The sequence below is a fragment of the Parastagonospora nodorum genome (assembly GCF_000146915.1).
Source record: "Parastagonospora nodorum SN15 chromosome Unknown scaffold_24, whole genome shotgun sequence".
Classification (NCBI taxonomy): Eukaryota; Fungi; Ascomycota; class Dothideomycetes; order Pleosporales; family Phaeosphaeriaceae; genus Parastagonospora; species Parastagonospora nodorum.
In genome coordinates, this window is record NW_001884572.1 from 111989 (window position 1) to 134904 (window position 22916).

A 22916-nucleotide genomic window follows, 5' to 3' on the forward strand; every position below is an offset into this window, starting at 1 on the left:
TCACTTCTGAATGGCGCACCGGAGTTTCTGGAATTACTCGTGACCTGGCCGGATGAGAAGTTACTTGGATGTTTGGATACCTCATTGGCAAACATATATTAATGCAACATTTTAAACATCAATCGTTCAGTTCGCATACCATATGAAGTGCACATCACTACGCGTTAGACATTACAACTGCCTCTCTCCAACCATCGCTTCAACCCCCTGCCTCACCCCCTCCATAATCTCCTCAACCAACCCCTCCTCAACCGCACCCTCAAACCAACAAAAGTTCAAATTTGCACAACCATCACCACCTGTAACCACACTAACACAAAGCGGTTCAGCAGTCGGATTCGGACACTGACTAAACGTGACCCTGCCAATCGTCCACCTCCCTCCCTCATCTCTATTCCTATACACGCCGATATTCGACAACTCGACGCTCGAGCCGCGCGGCTTGCCTAAATGTCCGTTCACGAAGTCGTGCATGTTCGACACGTATTTAAATAGCGCGATGGGATTGTCTGCGCCGGCTTTGGCGAGTTCGGCTTCGATGGTGGATTTTACGGCGCGTGCTTCGGCCCAGGAGAAGTTCTGCAGGACCCTGCATTCGTGCAGGGATGAGGTGCGATGGTGCGTGAAGTGGTATTGGTTCACTGCGACAAGCATCTGGTCGTCGGGGACGTCCTTCAGAAAACGCCGCATACTCATGGGATTGGAGAATTTGATCTTGTCGAATTGCGAGGGTGGGAGGTGAGTGAAGAGGGAGGCGGCGATGAGGCATTCGAGGGTGCAGGTTACGCTGACGTTTTCCTTGCGGCTGGCTTCGGCTAGGAGCTTGGTCGTGTTGGCAGGGAGGATGAGGGTGCGGAAGTGACATTGGGGTGGAGAGGGAATCTTGGTGGGGACTGGGTTGCCGGTCCATAGCTTTTCCAGGCGCCTATCGAAGATGGATGGGAGAAGGGCCTTCGAGATGGTGGTCAGGAAGAATGGCCAAGATATTGTCATAGGATGTAGATCTTCGAAAGCTGGTAGAAGAGGCGAAGTTGGCGTCTCCACAATTGAATCGGCATTTGGCACAGCTTCCATGTTGTTCAAGCCGTCGAGGAATGTCTCGTGAAATATGAAGGCCGATGCGCCGTCAGATAATGCGTGGTGGAATGTCCATGTCGCCGTAAATGTGTCCTTACCTGTTGATGAGGTCAAAACAACAAGCCGCCAAAATGGATTGGTTCCTGTATCATCTTTAAAATTGCGAGCATGTTGTTCTGCCAACAACTGGTTCAGCTCTGCATCGACTTCACCGACACTTGGTATCTTGCTTTTCCGATCTCGAATTTCGACAGATCTGGATAAATCGATGAGAGGAAGACGAACAAAGAACGTATCCGGGTAGGATTTGCCTTCGTCCACTGGTACAGCACCGAGGACTGGGTGTTTGGCGATGACATGCTTGAGCGCAGCATATATGGAGTCCTTTAGAGCGTCCGACGATTGCGACGAGGAGTTGTAGGTTGCAGTCAGTGCCACGTTGTTGTAGTAGCCAAGATGGTGTCTCGCGGTGCTGTATGTTTCCAAGCGGCCACACGGCCGGAGTTTCTCCAAGTCTCCAATGTCCATGATGACTCAGCTCTTTTTGGGATCACACTGTTGCCACACTACTCCGATACGCTCAATAGAGCTTGGGTAGAAACGTCCAATGAGAATGGGACGTTTGACGTTCGATTCACTGGTTTCCGGTAGATCTCGTTCCGAGGCCCCTTCTCGATTTATGTACACTGGTTACCACTACCAGCCGTTTGTCAAGTACCTTTCTACCCAATACCGTTTTTTCCTAGGTCACGATTCTGCTGTGATTTAAAAGATGTGTTTGGAATCCAGCGTACAAGACTACTTGGGCCCAAAGGTTTCGGTGGTGGGGACGAGTAGAGATACAGTAGATGTAAGTGCACGACTATTTTGCAGACCCACATAGCACACATCAGGCGTCCAACTGTTGAAGAACGCTCGGATCAGGATGGTGTTTTCGCAAGCATTTCTACGAATGGACGAGCGTGGCAATGCGAAGCCATTTTTGGTTCTAAGCGAGATTGCGGCGGTCCGAATGGCAGATCCGAATGGCAGGCAAGCCCGAATATTTCCTTGAAAACAGCTTTCCATTCGACATGACGAAGTGCAATGGCATCGGATCTGATGTGAGCAATTCTTGAAAATGTTTTCTGTTGGTATTTCTCGCACTTGAGCCGATGATCTGAGCATACTCGTCATATGCACAATGCCCGCGAGAGATTTGTCGCCTGAGCACGCCTATCTACCATTCCTCGATTGTTCACTTCTCTGGATGATAACCTCAGCACAATCTGACCACCGAATGGTGGTTCAGCACTGAACCCCTGAACCACGGAGCTTGTCTGGATGTTTTATTCCTTGCCAGTGTAGTGTGGAGGCTCCAGCAGGAGCTGCCATGTGCCCACTACGCTTTGCATACGTTCCAAGAGGATACTCGCCCACCATGCGCCTCGATTTCCCCTGCCTTGCTGTCGTATGGCGCCAAATTTCGAGCTAAGACTACGTACGCAACAGCAGCAAGTCTGGACATATGAGGCGGTGTGCGAGCGTGTTCGAGGCTGAGTTAATGTACGTGCAAGGACGAATGTCAGTTTTGAAGATCGAGGCGTCAAGTCGGATATGTCGTCGGTGGCCGAGATTCCGTAATCCATTCGCTGTGCTTGCGAGCTTGTCAGCCATGCTTCTACATGGATCGTGGTGTAACAGAACGTGACACCAAGTGCTCAAATGAAAAGCACATATTTGCTCTGATAGCATTGAGAAAATGAGAATCGCACGAAAGTACATGTCCTCGAACGCCACCACAAAAATTTGAGGTAGTACGACAGCGCGAACTTTTCAAATGAAATTCCGGGCAAAAGTACCTTTGCTATGTTCCAAAAGGATTATATCCCACATTTCAAGTCGCAAATAGAGTGCTTCTATGGCTTCGATGTGGGTACTGAGGCTTGAGTTGAGCTTCGCGAAACCGAAGGTCGCGTTGGCGCTTCCTTTGCTGCGAAAACATCCTCCTTTTTGAACATTGTTTGCCACTTGGCCGTGGTCATTTTAAGCAGATCCTTGAACAGAGTTTGCTCGGAGGGCGATGGGTTGCCGTCAAGATGGTACATTGTTGTAGCTTGCAAGTGGTAGGGTTTTCGACTTTGGTGTTGTTGTGTGGAAGTCTCGGAAGGCGCAAGCACACGATGTTTTCCCCACTAACGGTAGTATTGGTGGCTAAAGGCCGACACCGCAACATCTCGTGCCACCAAACAGGGTGTCTGGGCATCAGTCAACGGCATGACTTGAAAAGTCCCCCTCGACAAGCGGTGAACCCCGCGATACTGGTCGGTGATAGTCACACGTGGTGCAGTCATGTCGCCGGATGCCGAAAGTCATGTACGCACTTATAACTTCCATGTTGGCCACTGCCAGAGGAGCAGCGACGAGGGATACCAGTGACTACCAGGTGATGGTGCATCATCATCGAATCTGCAGAGGATCCTTGATTGAGGCGAGCCGGACTCTGGTCGAGACATGGCGTGCCAACGGTTGTCCGTGCTACTTTCCAGATTGGTATCGTGATTCAGCCGCACGCCGAGCGAGGCTTGTGCTACACTCGACCATCCCTTCAATCTGCTTCCACAAGTGGAACAGTGAAGCTGGGTATGCCAGTTGGAACACTCATCTTAACGAACCATGGCGCAGGGAGAGAAGGTCAGCTATGTGAGCTGAAAGAAGTATTCGATCGCCAGCAAAAATCGTTCCAGTCTAGAGGCGAGGTCTATCAGAGGCTTGCTCAGTGGAGAAATGAGGCTGCCTGAGGCCTGAGGTGTGCAATCTGGGTCATTGGTTGAGGCAACGGCTGACCTAATCATCTAGCGCCCCCCACGACCGAAAAGGCCCGCAGTGCAGTCCATCTCCAGCCGCGACCTCCGCTAACCTCAGCTACAGATTGTTACTAGTTGCTTCTTTCGCACCCTTGTCAAACTTGAATATCCAAAGAATATGCCTGTAGACACTTTCATGCATGCGAAACGAGGCGAATCAAACCATACGGCACATTCTCAGTCACATAAGCCCAGTGGTTTACTCCAGTATGAAGACGATATGCCGTAGTGTTCCTAATTGAGACTTCTGTTACCCCTAGATCCAAGAGTACGAGGAGTCGACGATGCGTCGTACCCTTCGCTCTGTCACTTGCATATCCGGTCAGATGGGTTACAGTCAACCAGATACCTGCCGGAGAGGAACGTGTCATCCGAATTCCAGGTATGACTATGCGCGTATCTTGATGTAATAGAACGATCTCCGATGCACCTGTCGCAGCATCTGTCGCCGCTGTGGCTGGTCCAGCGCATCCTTTTCAGCCCTCTCGCGTATTATCTGACGCTAGTCGACCGCTGCTCTGGTCTTCGGGATTGGCCGTTCCCAGATCTAGTGTGGTCCACGGTCGATTGATCATACTTGGCGCGCAGATGTGGTAGCTGTGCGACGTGGGCGTAGCCATTTATGGAGAGTGGCCCAAACAATTGGGAAAGATGCTAGTGCGCCTCGTTAGGTGACATGAGTTGTGCACCCATTAATGGCAACCGTGGGTGACCCGTAGCATTTTGGGGGTAGCGAGTTGACACTACACGACGGAGCCATGGTTCAGAGCGCCCAGTTAGCCCACGGCACCGATGTCTCTAAGCTTTCCTCGTTAAATATGAACACGAAACATTCTGCACTTACAAAAGTTCATACCTTTCACACATATGAAAACTTCCTAATCACATAACGAAAACGTTGCAGGGCATTGCAGCGGGAGCAGGCATCAAGCAAACGTGCTTACCTACCACTTGTTATACTTCGTACTGCCCGTCACGTTACATACCCCTCGTTGAGCGAACACCCATTTTCTGTCGGGATTGTCAAACCTCCAATCGCCCAGTGCCATTGTATCTACCGGCAGCTACAACCAACACGATGAGTCGAAATACGAACTGTTCCGAGGTGGATGCCGAAGGCTCAGGTTCAGAATTATCGAGCGTCACCAAACACAATGTTGAGCTACGAAGAGTAAGAGACAGTGTACCGTGGCGTCTTTGGGTTGTCGCCGTCATAGGTCTTTGGGAGAAGGCCGCGTTCTGGGGCATGCTCGCACCATGGCGTAAGTTTACACTTCTTTGTAACACATGATGTGTCATAGTTAAGTAGCTGACTCTGAAATCACAGAGAACTACATGGAGAATCCATCGCACTATGGGAAGAATCAGACCCCCGGAGCACTCGGGCTCGGGCAAGCAGTGGCAACCCGAATCTACTGCTGCTTTTACATATTCTACTACGTCACACCTATATTTGTCGCAATCGTGGCGGATAGCAAACTCGGGCAGTACAAATCGCTGATCATCAGTATCGTTTTGTACTGCCTAGGTATCGTGGCACTGACCGCAAGTTCGATAACGGCCAACATTGACAAGGGTTGGGGCGTCCCTGGACTTGTTGTGGCCATGTTCCTGATTGGCCTAGGCGGTGGAGGAGTCAGGGCAATACTTCCACCCTTCCTTGCCGACCAATACAAGAAGTCGGGACCCCAAATCAAGACATTAAAGACGGGCGAAAAGGTCATCACGGACTACGAGTTGACTCTCCAGTACATCTACAACCTCTACTTCTGGGTCGGAAACGTTGGTTCACTATCTGCGTTCGGCACTGTTTTCATCGAGAAGAAGTATGGCTTCGCCCAAGCATACGGCCTCAGTCTCGGCTTCATGGTCCTCTCACTTCTCATGCTCATCGCAGGCAAGAACTGGTATGTGCAGGTGTCTCACAAAGACAACCTTATTGTGCCGCAAGCCACAAAGATTGTAGCATGTGCTATAAAGAACGGCTGCAAGATGAAGCGCGCGGGCCCCGACTACCAGCGCGAGCGCCACAGCAAGACCGTCTCATGGACCGAGAACATGGTCGACGAACTGACTCACGGACTACGTGGTTGCCGCGTTCTATTCACTTTCGTAATGTTCTGGGTTTGCTTCGATCAAATGCAGAACAACCTCATTTCGCAAGCCGGACAAATGGACATGAGAGGTACACCAAACGACCTACTGCCGGGACTCAATCAGGTCGGCTGCATCATTCTAGGTCCAGCCATTCAGATGGGCCTCTACCCACTTCTTCACCGTCGCAGAATCTACATCGGGCCAATAATGCGCATCACGATCGGCTTTGGCTTTATGATGCTTGCCATGTTGTATGCGACTATCGTGCAACACGCCATCTATACTTCTTCGCTATGCTTGGGAAGCGACAGTGACTGCTCAAGTTCAGCCTTGGATAAACGAAGTCGGCCGAATGTCTGGTTACAAGCGCCCATCTATTTCCTCATCTCGGGAGGTGAGATCTTCGCCTACGTCACTGGCCTTGAGTACGCCTACGACCATTCGCCCAAGGACATGAAAGTAATTGTCCAGGCAATCAATCTACTCGTCGCTGGCGTCGGTTCGGTAGTCGCTCTCGCTCTGACGCCTGTCGCCCACGATCCAAACCTGGTCATCTTCTACGCCTCACTTACGGGAGGAATGGCAGTCACAACATTCTTCTTCTGGTTCAGCTTTCGAAACTACGACAGAAGCCCAATTGATACCACGCAGAACCATTCAGTAGAAGAGGACGCGTTAGATGTTGAGAAGGGCATGTCCGTACAAGACGGTGACAATGTCGATATTCATGATCAGAAGGCTGAGAAAGCGATGACTGGCGTACTTTCGAACGAAACTGCGATCAAAGAACCCATGTCGTTCGACAAGGAAATTGCCTCTGGGGACTGTACGCCGAGCCAGCGAAGCTCTTCAGATACAGTTCAGGAACCAAAACCGCACACAGGCGCTTGGTTGAGTAACTGCCTACGCCACGTAAGGACCATAACTACGACAAAACACAAGTCCAGTGCTTCTTGCAACATCTAGGTCTTACCACACGAACTTTGCACGGTCTCAGGAAGTCCATTTTGTCGCATTAGATCACCACTTCGCTGGTGGCGTTCACGAAGTACAAATTGTATACTAACAAGGGTCGATAGCATACTTTCACTTTTATCTCGGCGTAAAGTAACAGGCCGACAGTTTCTCACTCATGTAAATTAGATCTTTTCCCGCGCTATTTCTCCACCGTTATCTCACCAGCATCAGAAGGGTATACCAGGGTCACACCACTGCATAGAATTTGCGGGACATCTTCGTGATCTTTCCCCGGCAAGGATAAACAAAAGCATAGTACATCAGTACATTAAGCATTATCAATGAATCCATACAAGCAAAAGTCATCCTATACCCATAGTCTGCGGTGCCGACAAAAAGTGTAAGCATACCCGACAACAAGTCAAGCAAAGCATGCTCAATCAGCAAAAAGAAATATCTGGCTGCCCTCTGCCAGAATCGAACTAGCGATCTTATCATAGCATACAATACTAGTGATACGCTTTACCACTAAGCCAAGAGGGCGGATTCAACGCTGCTGTGCGCTGATTGGTGGAAGGTTTAAAAATTGAATATAATATGTACCACATGTATCTTGAGTAGTGCATCTAAAGCGTCAGGAAATCGATTTGGTCCGTGTGTGTGTTCATGGTGCGATGCGAGTTCTCTGCAATCAAAAATTTGATGTGTAGTGGGGCTGGTGTGGGGAAGCGATGCGTTCTCGACTTACTCCTGAAATCTGCAACTTCAGATTTCTCATCGCGAAAAATTTGGGACATACTATGATATTCAGAATTTTGTTCGTGGCGCCTATTCAGGAATTGAAGTATACAGTCCTCCGTGAGCTCTTCAACTCTGCTTCAACTCTCGTATGCTCCGTGCTTATGTCACAAGAACGCTCTATATCTGAGCTCGTCTCCTATTTTCATGTCACAAAATTGAACGATGTATTTTTGTTCGCTGAACGCTGATTGACTGTCGAAGAGCGCAATATCCGTTTCACTCGTCAAAATCAAAACCAAGGAATGCACAAACTTGTTTGCTACACACTTCACAGAAGGCCAAGTGTTCATATACCCTTTCTTTCGATGAAATATATGTTACAGTATCTCCAAATTCTGTCAAACCTTTTCTATCCCCAAAAGTATAAAAAAAAACCTCTATCATTATGGCCTAATCGCCAAACGCTTAAAAAGACTAATATGAAGTTCTGTATGTGTCTGGCTTGTTCACTTCTCCTCCCAGTAAAAGCACATGATCAAAATCATTTGAAATTGACACATGTACACTTATATTCCCCGCTTTTGGCTTTTATGCAGACTGGTGTCCGCTCTGAAGTCACGAGGCGAAGGCAAAAACTTTTGATTTAAACCATGTCTCTGCACATTGTGTATTCGGGCATCGTAAGAACCCATCTCTAATGCTCATTTTTGTCGTCATCAACCCATCCCTTCCAAGTATACCAAAGGAGATAAGGCTAAACTCGTGTGGGCGAGAACTTTCCGCCCTTTAGAACAAATGCACAAGTCTTACACATGTCTTACTTCCAACCAACCTCCTCACATAAAATTCACTTTTGGTCTCAGCATGCTCTGAGACTTGTCTCAAGTGCGACAAGTCCCTTTTTTCCTTACCGGACAGTTTCTCTCTGCCAATATTCCTCTACTTTTCTTCCCCCCAAATCACCAGAGTTACGATAGACATCGAAGATGTCGTCCGCGCCTGCTTTTCCCAAGATTGTGCTTTGCATCACACGTGTTTGTTTTTCCCTTCCGCTCCACTGATGTAAAAGTAAAATCGTCCATAGCATCACGTCAAGTTTTCCAAAATTCCCAAGCATATCCTTCGATGTCTCGTGGCTCGCCATGAAAAGAAAAGATATCGCAGAAGACCTTGAGAGAATCTCGGACACACCAAAGAAAATGGAGGAAGTGGATTACCATTAGAAGCCGAGGACTGGTCCGTCTGAATCTAATCCGCTGAATTTATTCTTCGATCCAAATCTAAGAATTCCAGGAGCAATGGTTTCTTGTCTAGAAACTCACCGACGACCTTGTATGTTTCTGAAGATCTGATTTTCTCTGAAACTACATGAACTTCTCACTTTCAAAAAACCAACGTAGTAACCTGCTATGTTGCTCACACACAGCGGATCGAGAGCAGAAATCCTGGTGTGACAAGTGAAGCATGTAGCTTTGCTCCACGGCCAAGGAGACAGCGAGGCGTGTGCAAAGTGTTTGTCAGGCACACCTCGGGATCGCATGCCAGGAATCCGTCTGAGAAGCAGTCAGGACACCGCCTGTGGAGCAATCCAACACCCTCCCCTGCGAGGTGCTCGCCAGATTCCCCCCAAGGTGTCCGTCAGAGACCCCTCCGAGGTGCTTGCCAGGAAGCCTCCGAGGTGCTTGCCAGAGACACCTCCAAGGTGTTTCCCACGACCATCTCAAGGTGTCCACCAGCTCAGCCTCGCAAAATCCATCACATCGCCTTCCCTCAGCATCCTATCATCTATCTCCCCAAAGACATCCTGAAGCAACTCACGTCGCTTCCAGCTATTCCTGTAGAACCATCGTGGTTCCAGCATCTGTCTGCTCTACCTTTTACGTCCGTCCTACACCCCAAAAATGTCGCGAGGCGGAGACGTGCTCGCGAAAAGCTTCCAGAGGTGGTACATGTTCTGCGCCTGTGCCTTCAGGTCAGTTCAAGGTATGGATTCAGGATCTCGATATCATCCGTAGGCAAAGGCGAGTTCATATAAAGTCCGGTCTCTTCTCTTCTTTTTTCCACTATTCGTGAACCAATTTTTATGCCCGAGATCCAAAATCCTGGATAGAGACTGCAAACGTCTGCACCTCCCCTGCATTAGTTGTATCTAAAACTACTTCCAAATAAGAAAGGATATCACGAAGCATACATGTTTCCCCTGCTGCTGGTCCATCGCACTTTTACGTGACGCGCCTTGGACCAAAAACGAGTCAACCAAAAGCGTTTTGACTCCAAAACTCGCATTTGGATGTGCATGTCCTGTCCGCGTCCCGTCATTTCCTAGAAATACAGCTCTCTCTTCTGCCTTCTTCCCCATCACACAACCTCTTTTTCTACAATCCCAAAGTCCACTTGATAAAGTACCATGAGCGTCAGAGGCCTTTTGCCTCAAAAGCCCCCAATCGCAGGCCCATGTGCGGAGCAAAAGATAAACCGAAATGTGTCATGAGCATCTGGCAAATATGGACCTTTTGCTGGTTATGCCGTGGCTTAGAGAAGTATCGCCACGCTAAAAGTCAACTTCTTACCTGCGCATTGACTTTGCCGGTAGTCAGTCTGGAAGACCGGAAAGGGCATCAAAATGTTTTTTGTATTCGCAAGGGCGGCGACTAGGGACTGGTGCGTACGCATAGGCCAGAAGATTCGGTCTCTCTTGCCGCGACCTATCTCTCTTCGTATATGCTCTCAAAGGTCAGTAAAAGAATATGCATGAGAACAAAACTGCGGCTCTCGAAAACGAAGAGTCTACACTTCAATGTGAGGAGGAGGTCTCAAAATTACAATGGGAGAAGGATGATGCTTCTTACGCAGCCTTCAGGCTATTCTTTCGTATTGACATAATTCATAGATACATCAACCACAGTACCGAAACCTGTTCCTCACGCCTGATGTCCAAATTCTCTCGAGAAATGAAACCAATCTACGGGCCATTGACCGTGATGGAAGCACTTCCAGAGCTCTGATATCCTTCAGTTGCGATGATCTGATAGTTATGCGTGCCTAGCTTCTGCCCAAACTTAGCCCACGCATCAAAATGCGCCTGGACGTTAATCGTTCCGCCCACACGCTTCTGCTGCCTAACAGACCAGAACTGCTGGAATGTCGACGTGCCGTCGATGCTAGGCTGGTTAGTACGGGTCGTCTGCAAGATGTCGTATGTGCTGCCGTCGGTGGTGACGGTGCCCTTCTTCTGCGCAGCAGAGCCAGGGTTGTACGAGCCGTAGGTTTCGACGATGTAGTACTCAATCAAGGGGTTGCGTGTCCAGCCGTAGAGCGAGATGTAGCTGTTGACGTTGGCGGCGTTCCAGGTACCGGAGTAGGTGACGTTGCGGACACCGCCGGGGTTCCAGCCCTTGCCGGCGACGAAGTTGCCGACGTTGGACCATTGTACATTGTACTGGAGCTGTGTTAGCGGTGGTGGGTGGAGGGGAGATGGAGGTTACGTACGCTTCCGGCGGCACCGTTGTTGTAGGTGACTGAGCCTTGGCCGTCCGTCCAGAAGGAGTAGAAGAAACCGTTGTTGGTGCCGGTGCCGGAAGGTGTGGACCTGGTGTTCAGGGCGCCCTCGTCACGCTTCTGGAGGTCGGTGTAGAGGTTGAGTGGCGAGGCAAACGCCGCAGTGGCGCTGCCGAGAGCAAGTAGAATAGAAGAGAAAGCGACCATGTTGATAGATGTGATCGAGCTGCTTGATGAGATCTAACATCGAGGAGTCGCGATCCTTATATGCACGACTGGCTCGTACCTGAGTATCCCCATTTTCGTACTTGGGAAGGTCGATCAGCGAGCCATCGCCATCGCCCCGGTCTCATGGCGTCTCCATATTGATGAAATATGTCGTCAAGACATGCATTGTGAGTAGCGTAGTTCTGCCGGCAGATATTGTGGGGTGCAGGCATGTGGTGTTGGTTCCCGGAGCCTCTTAGACCACCGGGTATTCGTGCCCAATGATGTACTCGCGTGGTGTCGCTAGACTTGCTGAATGCCGAAGGCTTGAAACACGGCACTGTATCTTCTGTGGTGGTGAACTTGATTCGAAATACTGCTGAGCCATCTATGTGTGGCGTGGCAAACAGAAGGAAGAACCTACACTCTGCTGTGTGAATGTACGATTGTCTTTCACGTTCAGGGGGTTGCACAAGTGATGCATGCACGTCTTCCTGGCCAGCTCGCATGCATCGTGATATTCGCCAAGCTTACAGCGGGCATCAAGCCCTGCTAAGTCCTGCGCCAATGGACGAAGCCTCGCGTCAAGACAATCAAATGTCTCGTCATGAGCTTGTCCCCAATCTACATCCCTAGGCGCAAGCCACATCAGATGATCATAGGCGATAAATTGAAAGACGGGGTGAACAGAAGCACATTTGCCCAGGCACCAAGCGATTAGCCGGGACTTAGCAGCACTGCCTCCGCTTGTGGTCGCACTCGTCCCGGATAGAGTGCCGAGAGAATCTGGCTGCATAGAGGGCCAGTAACGAGTGAGGCAACAAATGCAGTGGAAATTGTGATTGTTGCGTCGCCACTAGAGGTGGGATGATGAGTAGAACATGAGTCGTATTCGAAGAGGATCTAAATGCTGGGTGTCCCTGGGAAAGAAAAGTAACCCTTGTAGAAGTATTACCAGAGAGGTACATGCCACAATAATTGTGCCACTGTGTTCGGTGAACAGCAGAACAACCTTTTCAGGCTCAACGGCGTTCGTTCCATAGCCGGTCGATGACCTGGAAAACAGCAGTGACGGACCTCATAGTGTCGGCATCAATGTGCTGTCCAAAGCGTTGCTGCATCTTGTCGGGGTGCCATCGTACACGCTCGATTTTCAAGAGTGCAGCCGGATCGACCTTCCACATGCGTGAATTCCGGAGGAAGTCCTCGATCTCCTCTTTGGAGACATGCATCACCTTCCCAGAACAGACGGGCCACGGGACTAGGTCGCACACTTGAACATTAGCATCTTGAGCGATGCTCTGCGCACTTTTGAACTCCTCCCACTTTTTCTCATACATGCTCCAAGCAGCCTCCTTCTCCTTGGCCTTCTTGCGCTCGGCACCACGCTTGAGACTCTCTGCCATCTGGCGTCGCATCTGCTCCCGCTCTTTTTCCTCGCGACTCACATCATCATGCAGGTGGTCCCGTTGCTCCTTTTTCTTTTTGCGTGCTCTTTCCCTTGCCTCGCGCTCTTCGATGATGTGCTGGTGGCTCTTCTCCCACATTTTGCCTCTGACGTACTCGGCATACTCCTCCTCCGTCATACGCTCGAGCTTGCCGTCGGGCCCCGGTTTGGTATCGGGATATATATGTACTGGTTGGCCATAGACACCTTCCCAGTAAGCCGCACCTTCATCGTCGGCAAGGGCATCGAAGAGGGACTCGCGGAAGGCATCCTCCACACCTTGTCTTGGCGAAGTCGTGTGTGCTTCGTCTAGGTCATCGAATAGAGATTCGCGATGACGGTGATCGGGATCGTAGTATTCTCCATCACGTGTGGAGGTCGGGTGGGTATCCTCGCGTGAACTTCGATGCTTGTGTTTGTGTCGGCGCCTAGATTCGCGGTGGCTGTGTCTTGATTCTCCGCCACCCCTGTCTGTATGGTGACGTTTGGGAGAGTGCTGGCCCTCACTATCGTCCCCGCTCCGCTTTGAGCGGCGGCTCGACTTCGATTTGAAGCTGAACTTCGAAGCCTTGGCCTTGCTGTAGGCAGCGTCGGGCTGTTCGCTATCCTGCCCCTCCATGACGGGAGCTACGATGCGAAGTTTGTGAGAAAGGCATAAAGGTCATTTTATGACTGAGCAAGGACACAGTCTAAGTGAACCATGGTAGTGGTGTAGGAGTGAAGGTGCGGGCAAGTGCGGAGGTTCCAATGATCTCACTGGTGCGCGCCCTCTTGGCGTTCAACATCTCCACTCGCGCCGGCTTCACTCGGTACACAGCTCGATACACTTTACTACTTCATTGGCTTGCACTTGTCCAGACCTGTGTGCGTATTGTAGCGATTTGTTGGACAGAATCTGCAAGAAACATACCAACGCATCCTCGCGCTCGATAGCATCTCGCCCACCGCTGGCACGCACCATGTCCTTGAAGTTCGGCCTCAATCTGAAGAACAAGGCGCCAAATGGCCTCGCAAAACCAGGCACGAAGCCTGCCCTGAAAAAGAAGAAGCCATTACTCGATGACGAAGAAGACGACACCAAAGACGCCCCCAAGCCCGCAGACAACGCCCAAGAAATCGGCGAATTCAACTTCGACGACACCATCACAACGGCCCCCGAATCCTCAAAATCAGCCCCTCCAAAGCCCAAAAAAGGTCAACCTCCCGTCCCTCCCACCCGCAAACCAAAGCCCAAACCCGACGACCCCACCCTCCTCGCCAACTCCGCGAGCGCCAAAGAAGCCGAACAACGCGCGCTCGACGCCCTCAAACACGATGCCAACATCTACAACTACGACGCTGCCTACGATGCGCTCCACGCCGCCTCCGCGCTGAAAAAAGCCGCCGAGGCTGCGGATCCCCTCGCGCGCGCGCCAAAATACATGGACAGCCTCCTCAACGCCGCCGAGCAGCGCAAAGCCGACCAAACCCGCGCGCGCGACAAGTTCCTCCAGCGCGAGCGCGAGAACGAAGGCGATGAATTCGCAGACAAGGAGAAATTCGTTACGGGCGCGTATAAGAACCAACAAGAGGAGAATGCGCGCTTGGAAGAGGAGGAGCGCAAGCGTCTCGAGAAAGAAGAGGAGGATCGCAGGAAATACGGCATGTTGGGATTTCATAAACGAATGCTGGAGGAGAGAGAACAGAGGCACCGCGAGGCAGTCGAAGCCGCAGAGAAGGCTAGTAAAGAAGGCATCGTCTTGCCCGTGTCTGGCGAGGAAGAAGGGAAATTGACAGAGGCCCAACAAGTCGACGCCCTGCGCGCACAGGGCAAAGACATACTGTTAAACGAAGATGGCCAGGTCGCAGATAAACGACAACTCCTCAAAGGTGGCCTGAATATCGTCGCGAAGCCCAAACCTGCCCCGTCCACATCCGCAGCCGCTGCTGCAGCTGCGAGGCCAACATTACCAATCCACGCACCATCCAAGGGCAGGAACGCGCAACGAGAGCGCCAGACGCACATGGTCGCGCAGCAGATCGAAGCCGCGGCGAAGCGCAAGGCGGACGAGGAAGCAGAGGAAGCAGCGAAACTGCAGCACGCGGCCAAGAGTCAGAAGACGCAGACGGATATCATGGGGGCCAAGGAGAGGTATTTGCAGCGGAAGAGGGAGGCAGCGGCGGCGAAGGAGAAGGCGGGGAAGTAGATTAGTGTATGCGTGTGTGTGAATATGATACCCCATTTGAGCATCGAGATAGGAGCAAGTACGGGTGTTGTATGTATAGATATGTCACCATGGACAATTGCGATCTGATTGAATTATGCTCTTCGTCCCGCCTCTACAATGCTAGCTATACTCATGCGTGTATGCACACCCACCCAAACGCCATGCAAAACGCCTAAAAAGTGCCATGGATATCATATGCTAATGCCAGAAAGAACCGACTCAGCCCACATGCTTCTTCTCCTTAATCTCCAGCTCTTTCATATACTTGACGAAGGATTTCTTGTGCACCTATCCCTGAGTTAGCAGATACTCGTCGACACGTCTTCTGATTCGACTTACCATGCCCGCATATTTGCCATCTCGCAAAACACAGATATATCTCAGCCCGAGCTTAACGAAGCATTCGTACACCAGGTCCATCGGCGAGTGCACATCAAGCGACACAGGAGCCGGGTCAATATATGGCGTAAAGTCGCTAGGATCATACAAGATCTGAGATTCCTCGCCGTGAGGCTCACGCCCAGCAGCCCAATCGACTTGCGTAGACATGAGACACAGCGTATTCTCCTCATTGTCGAGCTTATCAAGGGCGAATTCCAGATCGGGGGCAGGGATCAGACCGACCAGGACGCCGTGCTTGATGATCGGAATACCGCCATCAAGTTGGCCGGACATCTGCAGGGCTTGTTGCTTCTCGCGCAGTTCACTTGCTGGAATGAGTGATTCGTCTGAGATGTCGATGACGCGGTCTTTGCGCACGCGCGGGGTGATATCGCCAAGTTCGGAGGTAAAGATCGGTCGAACCTTATTGTCCAGGAACGGATACGAATTCATGTCCGTAAGAAGGTCGTAGATGGAAAGAGGCTCGATAGCGTCGGCAGTCCATTTCGCCACCAAGATACCCAGGGAGAAGGGTAGGACGTGGTCCAGACTGCCTGTGAGTTCGAAGAGAATGACAGCCAAGGTGATCGTGAGACGTGTGACTCCAGTCATTGTCGCCCCGGCGGCAACGAGTGCGTAAACACCGGGCACAACGCAAGCACCGGGTGCGCCATCCGGTTTGCATTCGCTGAACAAGCCTAGGTGACTGTATTTTAGAGCGACCAGTTGGACTGTGTGGCCTATGAAGCGACCTGCGAGACCACCAACAACCATAGATGGGACATAGATACCGGCAGGTACTTTGATACCGAATGTAACGACGGTCAGAAAGGCTTTGATGACGAAAGCAATAAAAAGCGTCTTGAGCACACTCGGGATGTGCTCCACAGTGGGACATAAGCCGTCGCCTGAATTGGTATAGGTGTCGCAGGGACTGGCCAGTTCGAACAGAAGCTCGGTCACGGGCAGTTTTGTGTACCGGTTCCAAAAGCTGATAAGACCAGTGACAAGGGCAACGAGAAATACTTCGAATATCGGATATTTCTTGATGGTGGGTATGCGACGAAATGTTCGAGCCCACATGTGCGACGCTTTGATGAACAAAGCGCCCAAGACACCCCCGAAGGCGCCAGTGAAGATGAACGTGACGAGTTCGAAGAACTTCCAGTCGAGGTGGTATCGGACCTCGAACAGCACAATCTTCTTCGTGCCATAGGGATCGAGGAATTTGAGGGATAGCGCAGCCGCCTAGGAATTTATCAGCTCGGCAGACGAATCTTGAGTTCTGAACTTACGATACAACAGAAGAACGTCCTGAAGAGAGTTTTCGACGGGAAGTAGTAGCTGACTTCCTCCAAGCTGAACAAAACTCCACCAATTGGCGCGCCAAAGGCGACGGCGACACCGCTGGCAGCACTGGCACTCAGGATCTCCCTGCGCTTGCCATCGTTGTCACTGTACTTGGAGAAGATACGACACGCAATGTTGCCTATGCAAGTCGCGATATGAACATAGGGACCCTCTTTGCCGAGACTCAGACCAGATGCCACAGAAAGAATCAGAGCTAGGGTCTTGATGACCAGTGTTCGTAAACCAAGGTAACCGTGGAGAACAAAACCACTCAGGATAACCTTGACCTCAGCTACACCACTACCTGCAGCGGAATAGTAGACCATTGGAGGGCGGACCTCGGGCTCGCGTGCTCTGGTTTCAGGGCTGCCATTGCGTTTGTCCTCATCATCGTCGTCGTCCTCTGGCTGGTTGCGCACCACCTCCGCAGCCAAGTTTTCGTCGAGCGTGGCCAGGGAGATAGTGGATGGGATGACAGTCTTGGTGGTCAGTGTCAGTAAGCAAGATGCCATCGACAGCGCGACGACAGAAAGCACAAACATGCCATACTGCGTTTGAATGAGGTCTAGTCTATCACTGCGAATGACCTTGGACCAGTGCACCCAGTCTTCGCAGATTGTGGCACCGTTACAGCATGGCTTGCGGCTCAGGTTCCATTGTTTAGTGCAATAGCCCTGCTTCCAGTCAAACAACGTCGTCTCGGTGGTGTTGACGAAATAAGCACACACAGCGGTGAGCATGCCGATGAGGGCGACCAGGATCCAGCCTTGAGCGCCATCAAACCAGGCCAACATGCGCCCTCTGACGTCCTTGCGACTGCGGAGGGCCCGCACTCGGTACGCGTCGGCGATGTTGTCGTGGACCCAGTCGGTCGAGGTGAACTGGTCGTACCACACGCGATTGTCCTGCCAAAGCGACGCGTGGACTGAGTGCATACTCTCCTCCAGGCCACCTCGTCTCTCGCCCAATGCGTTCACAAGCCTCTGGCTGAACGAGGTTGAGGATGCATTCCTGCTGGGCTTCATCCGCGAGCTGGTGGGGAGCTGCACGTTGTGTCTCTTCTGGCCTGGCTTGGGCGTGCCGGGCGTGGTTGCTGGCAGGCTGCTGTATGATCGCGACGTCTGCCCATAGTTGGGACCTAGCAAGCGAGAGCGTTCGGTGAGGTTCTCGCGTGACCTCGTGAGGTCTTGGTCGGAGCCGCGCGTTTGCCTAGGGAAACGGAAGCCGTCCCTTGTGGCCACGGGCGACGTGGGCGTGGTGCTGCTGAACGTGTCGTTGCGCTCCTGCCGCTCGAGGCGTTCGTCATCGTCGGCATCGGCATCATAGTCGTCAACACTCCGGTACGAGTGGTAGGACTTGGGCATGGCGGGCAACGGAGGGAGAGGAAATAGGAGAGTGGTGGCACAGTGCTGTCTATGTTAGAACTATGGGCTGCGAACAGCCGCTACATTGGTGGGCGGTGAAACAAAGGCATGTAGTGGGTCGAAGCCTCCAGAAAGGTCATCTGAAGGTTCAGGGCACTGTCACCAAGGTGTGATCTCTGGGCAAGACATGGCTGATCCACTCGAGGCCGCGGGATGACTTCGGCCTGCTGCTCCGTCTGGGGAACGCACGCACCGTTGGACACGTCAGATGCGAAGCGACGAGAAACTGGATTTTGGTCGATTTGCACTGGAGCACATGCTTCCCATATAGCGACGCTGCGGCGATCTGGGGAAGCCGTGAGGAAAGTCGGGCGAACCGATACACCGCCGAGGCGCACAAGACTACTTTGTCGCTAGTGTTTTGGGTCGTTGTCTTGTGATGCGCCTGGAGCACGCGGGCGGGCATGACGATATCTCAGGGTCCAACGCGGCAGGCGCGACCTCGGGAAGCCGCCATGCCCAAGATTGGTAACGCGGGTCTCGTACCATAACCCCACCGTCACCACGTTTGCCGGGTTAGCCTCAGGTAATTCGAAGCGACCTTCCAAGCTGTTCGCCTTTCGTCCGGTGCGGTAGTCTGCCCGAAGTCTGCAGTAAAGATCCCAAGTCTGGTCGCGCTGCTGGGAACATTCAAGAAGTGACGGAGATATCTCGGAACACAGGGTTGTGACACGATTGACGAACGCTGTATCTTTATCCAGATCGACATGGTAAGTGATCGGTGAAAGCCACGCAGATCGCAAGAAATGGTCTCTGATTACCTACCCAGTCTACACTGTACGATCAATTCTTCCTTTTCGGGGATTCAATCACCCAGGACTCCTACAACCAGACAAGGGGTTTCGGCTTCTCTGCAGCACTGCAGGCTGGTTAGTGAAACCCCCCTGATACCTAATGCTGTGAGCTTCATCTCTACAAGCTATGATGGACACCAATGTTGCTAAGGTGAGTGGCCAATGTTAAGTCGAGTACTAACAGATCACTAGCATACATCAGGAGACTAGATGTAATCAATCGTGGACTAAGGTAAGCACAATCTGCACCTCAATGTCTAGATCTAATAACATGTTAGCGGCTACAATACTCGCCAAGCACTTCAGATACTGCCAGCCATCGTTCCCTCACCAGAGCAGGCTAGGATTCGATTTCTGGTATGAGAACCTCGTGGCCAGAGCGGACTTCTGGACGTGCTGAATTCTTGTCCAGGTCGTCTTCTTTGGGGCCAACGATGCTTCTCTGCCCCATGCCCCCAATAAGCAGCACATACCGCTAGATGAGTACAAGAGCAACATCGAGAAAATCATCACTCATACCCAGGTCGCGGCGCACGACCCTCGGATTATTCTGGTATCTCCGCCACCGATCAATGAGCATCTGACGTGGGCAAGAGATCAATTCGTTGGATATCCGAGCCCTGCTCGTGTGGCCAGCACAACCAAGGAATATGCCGACGGTGTATGCGAAGTTGGCGCAAGACTCGGTGTCCCTGTGGTGAATCTATGGGAAAAGTTCATGGAAAAGGCCGACTTCCAGCTGGATGCATGGAAGCTTGGAGACCCACTAGCCGGGTCGCTGGGTGTTCCGCCAAACGATGCCCTGGTAGAACTCATGTACGATGGTCAGGCTCCCTCTGCACCAAAATATGCCGTATCGCGACTGACACGACAGCAGGTCTTCACCTCAGCCCCGCAGGTTACGAGATCTTGTTCCAGGAGTTGATGAAAGTGGTCGGCGAGCGGTGGCCTGATCAGTCGCCAGACAAGCTGCCCATGGTATTACCTCCATGGAATGATGCGGAAGCCTGGACGGCATGGGAGAAGCAGTACGCGAACGCGCAGTGAAGCCAGTGTGCGAGGCGAGCCAGCGGCTGTAGAGTCTATTTGTACAGCACACGCAAATGCACAAACACGTGTCGCTCTCAGTGCGAAATAATGGAATCGCGACGGCCATTCTCCCATGGACGCGGGGAGACGGAAGCAAGGCCGGTTCTTGCCCAATCAAGCATGAAGCATATGGCGCTAGCTGTGGTGCAACTTCGCGGACCACCAAAGACATCCATCAGAAACATTGACACCTGTGAAGCACATTGTACCACTGTTCAACACTCGGATGAGTCGTCCCGTGCATTCTACTACTTTTCACGCAACAGCCCGCTGAACACAAAAAAGAAGGATTCTCTGCTAGCCAGTCAATAGCTAAGCTCCTGCCCTTGCGCCTTCTACAACTAGCAGCCAACGCACAACGTACCTTCTTCCGCGGCTCATCTAGACCTAACATCCCCCCGGGACATTCAAGGTGATAACACGATATTGATTTCGACGATCTCCGTATCGGGACAGCCACATCAGCTCAGACTCGTCACCCACGTACCCCACTGTCGCAGCTGTCGCATCCCACCAAGCCTAACAGCAACGAGATACTCGCACATAATTATACTGCATAACGAGGGGAGGCACGTGGGAACTGGCGGCGCTGGCGCCCGCATTGCCCGGACGGGGAGCGTACGGGGAGTCGAGGGGTCTCTTTGCTGAGTCTCCCATCAAGGGATGAGAGGCCCACGGGAATGGATCCACAGAGTGTAGCCTTCCAGCCCCGCGACGACGTTTGGCGATTCCAGGACGAGATGCTTCGAGTGCAGCAGAACCAAGCCGAGTTGTCTGATCGCGTGTCCCGTCTGGAACGCCAGAGAGACGACGACTCGCGCCTCAAGAGCGTCTGGGGCACGTCTTCGCCCTTTCCCTCCGTATTGGGCGGTACACCACAGCAGGGCGAGGCTTCCCATATTGCTATATATCTCTGGATAAACGAGCTAACATAGAACAGTGCCCCTACAACAGCCGACGGCGGAGCACTTCTCAAACTTCGACGACCACCCGAACAACATCATCGGCAATCTCCAGCTAGACGCAGAAGAGGAGCCTCGGCGAGTGGGTGCTACATCCCGCGCAAACAGCGTTCGCTTCGACGAGACTGCCAACCACGGACACTGGGCGCATGCTTCGCGGTCGTCGCTGGATCTCATACCCCGCACGGGCAGCGGCCTGGGCGGCCACGCCATGAGCGAACGCAGCTACTCGCACAAATCGGACGGACGACAGAGCTCTGCGGGACATTCGGTACACTCGGCGACATCCGGTCGGGCGAACAGCCTCACAGGTTTAGGCCCCAGCGCACTCATGGAGCCTCCTAGCTTGGCCCCAGGCTTGTTCATACTCGGCTCTGTACCAGCTATCATCCGTTGCTGGCTCGACACTAACTTCAGACATGATACCCTACTTTACGCGGCAGTATGTTCGGGAGCTTACACATCGACTGTCGACTTTTGCCTGATTGAGCAACTTGGGATGCAGGACCAAATCACGAAAACCGACGAGGGTCTACGCAAGGTCAAAATCTCTGTGTATCTCCCTGAGGCAGTACCCGTGATGGGGTCGTCTCGATCAAACAGTCCTGCTCCACAACTTCCGTCCGTAGCTGTGGAATTCACCATTGATGAGGGACACGGCACATCTGCGAATCCGAAATCCATACAGATCTTCCTTGGCAGCGACATGCTGCGTACGCACAATGCCGATTTACTGTTTTCGACTAATCAGCTGACCTTGTACGATGATGATGGCTGCAAGCTCCAGATTCCTCTTGTGCGGCCTGAGGACGAGCGCACGTTCAAGTCGCTGGCAATCTCTGATCGTTCTGTTGTGGAAACGAACCGGACAGGCATTTTGCCCTGCACGGCAGGCCCCACGAACGAGTCAAGTCCAAACGAGGCCCGCTATACCACAGCCAAGCCCAACGACTCCGGCACAGCGAGCTCAGACGATGGGGGATCAATTGGCCGTAGGAGTTTCGAGCAGCGCCCACGCCTCGGTCTTTCTACCTCGACACGGAGCAGTGCCAAAGAGGCGCAAGAGACGTCGCCAACGGGCGCTATTCCTCGCTCGGGGCCGTCACCAGCCATGTTAAGCAACTGGCGCCGGGACTCTTCTGAGAAGACCAACACAGGCGTTCTAGACTGGGCCAACGTGGGTAAAACCACGACTTCGAGCACCAAGCCTCGTGAAACAGGCATGAAGGTGCTGAGGCCTACGAGAGCAGGTACGCGTACGCTATCGACTTCGACGTCGTCGCCAGCAACGAGTCAGTCGCGTTTCTTCGATGATGGTAAGAGGCGAGGCGAAGATGAAGCGACAGCCACACCATCTCTCCATGGCAGCGTGTCTGGCGAGAAGTCAGCGGAGAATGTAGCGCCTGCAAAATCGCGGTCTGCGAATCCCGTTGGCGGCGCGTCTGCGTTTGCATGGCTCAACAGTGGCGGTTCGAAATGAAGGCGAAGCCTGTGGTGTGCCGCCTCATGGCCTCATGTATGCATTACTGAATCAATACAAAAGTGAGCATCAAACAGCGGTCGTGTGCCCCAGAACACTAACCTTATATATGTGTGGAGAAGTCCAGCATGCTGTCACATGTCAAACTGACATATCGCCCTACACTGATCTAAGTGCAACCTAGCCTGCGCTCGCGTATCGCTAGGACCTGGTCTGCGGAACGCGTTTGTGATGCCCCAGATATGCAACGAGGATGGCAGGGTCTCGCAGGCGCCCACTCGCTGGCCAGTCCAGGCTTGGCCACATGCTGTATAGACTCGGGTACTTAGAGACGTGTCGAGTTAGATGCGCTAGTTGTA

The 22916-nt window shown here is 52.2% G+C and overlaps 10 protein-coding genes and 1 non-coding gene across 11 annotated transcripts; 5 read left to right on the top strand and 6 right to left on the bottom strand.

Annotated features, from left to right (window-relative positions):
• Positions 1–171: 171 nt before the first annotated feature.
• SNOG_12841 (hypothetical protein) lies at positions 172–1605 on the bottom strand (the record flags this gene model as incomplete). The annotated part of the gene is made up of 1 exon (XM_001803007.1): positions 172–1605. One exon carries the CDS (start codon positions 1603–1605, stop codon positions 172–174), a length of 1434 nt encoding a protein of 477 aa, XP_001803059.1.
• Positions 1606–1849: 244 nt separating this feature from the next.
• On the top strand, positions 1850–2131 carry SNOG_12842 (hypothetical protein; the record flags this gene model as incomplete). Its single annotated transcript, XM_001803008.1, has 2 exons — positions 1850–1927; positions 1961–2131. 2 exons carry the CDS (start codon positions 1850–1852, stop codon positions 2129–2131), a joined length of 249 nt encoding a protein of 82 aa, XP_001803060.1.
• Positions 2132–2190: 59 nt separating this feature from the next.
• SNOG_12843 (hypothetical protein) lies at positions 2191–3103 on the bottom strand. Its single transcript, XM_001803009.1, has 2 exons — positions 2919–3103; positions 2191–2713 (listed from the first exon to the last, which is right to left on the bottom strand). Exons 1-2 carry the CDS (start codon positions 2950–2952, stop codon positions 2406–2408), a joined length of 342 nt encoding a protein of 113 aa, XP_001803061.1. The 5' UTR covers positions 2953–3103; the 3' UTR covers positions 2191–2405.
• A 1898-nt stretch (positions 3104–5001) lies between these two features.
• On the top strand, positions 5002–6915 carry SNOG_12844 (hypothetical protein; the record flags this gene model as incomplete). The annotated part of the gene is given in 3 exon segments (XM_001803010.1): positions 5002–5185; positions 5233–6846; positions 6866–6915. The coding sequence occupies 3 exon segments, from the start codon at positions 5002–5004 to the stop codon at positions 6913–6915; spliced, it is 1848 nt and encodes a 615-aa protein (XP_001803062.1).
• A 524-nt stretch (positions 6916–7439) lies between these two features.
• Positions 7440–7520, bottom strand: SNOG_16667. Its single transcript is given in 2 exon segments — positions 7440–7475; positions 7485–7520. It is a non-coding gene; the product is annotated as a tRNA-Thr (tRNA).
• A 3160-nt stretch (positions 7521–10680) lies between these two features.
• Positions 10681–11423, bottom strand: SNOG_12845 (hypothetical protein; the record flags this gene model as incomplete). The annotated part of the gene is made up of 2 exons (XM_001803011.1): positions 10681–11163; positions 11208–11423. 2 exons carry the CDS (start codon positions 11421–11423, stop codon positions 10681–10683), a joined length of 699 nt encoding a protein of 232 aa, XP_001803063.1.
• A 1022-nt stretch (positions 11424–12445) lies between these two features.
• On the bottom strand, positions 12446–13489 carry SNOG_12846 (hypothetical protein; the record flags this gene model as incomplete). Its single annotated transcript, XM_001803012.1, has 2 exons — positions 12446–13179; positions 13378–13489. 2 exons carry the CDS (start codon positions 13487–13489, stop codon positions 12446–12448), a joined length of 846 nt encoding a protein of 281 aa, XP_001803064.1.
• Positions 13490–13829: 340 nt separating this feature from the next.
• On the top strand, positions 13830–15056 carry SNOG_12847 (hypothetical protein; the record flags this gene model as incomplete). Its single annotated transcript, XM_001803013.1, has 1 exon — positions 13830–15056. One exon carries the CDS (start codon positions 13830–13832, stop codon positions 15054–15056), a length of 1227 nt encoding a protein of 408 aa, XP_001803065.1.
• A 240-nt stretch (positions 15057–15296) lies between these two features.
• SNOG_12848 (hypothetical protein) lies at positions 15297–18172 on the bottom strand (the record flags this gene model as incomplete). Its single annotated transcript, XM_001803014.1, has 3 exons — positions 15297–15365; positions 15417–16706; positions 16754–18172. 3 exons carry the CDS (start codon positions 18170–18172, stop codon positions 15297–15299), a joined length of 2778 nt encoding a protein of 925 aa, XP_001803066.1.
• A 984-nt stretch (positions 18173–19156) lies between these two features.
• On the top strand, positions 19157–20073 carry SNOG_12849 (hypothetical protein; the record flags this gene model as incomplete). The annotated part of the gene is made up of 3 exons (XM_001803015.1): positions 19157–19177; positions 19439–19850; positions 19925–20073. The coding sequence occupies 3 exons, from the start codon at positions 19157–19159 to the stop codon at positions 20071–20073; spliced, it is 582 nt and encodes a 193-aa protein (XP_001803067.1).
• A 722-nt stretch (positions 20074–20795) lies between these two features.
• On the top strand, positions 20796–22557 carry SNOG_12850 (hypothetical protein; the record flags this gene model as incomplete). The annotated part of the gene is made up of 3 exons (XM_001803016.1): positions 20796–20985; positions 21056–22327; positions 22364–22557. The coding sequence occupies 3 exons, from the start codon at positions 20796–20798 to the stop codon at positions 22555–22557; spliced, it is 1656 nt and encodes a 551-aa protein (XP_001803068.1).
• Between the last annotated feature and the right edge of the window lie 359 nt (positions 22558–22916).

Excerpts from the sequence above, each read along its gene's own strand:
- SNOG_12843 (XM_001803009.1), bottom strand. The coding sequence starts at position 2,952 with ATGTGGGATATAATCCTTTTGGAACATAGCAAAG. Across the intron at positions 2,714-2,918 it reads CCTTTTGGAACATAGCAAAG|CACAGCGAATGGATTACGGA; the intron begins GTACTTTTGCCC and ends CAAGCTCGCAAG.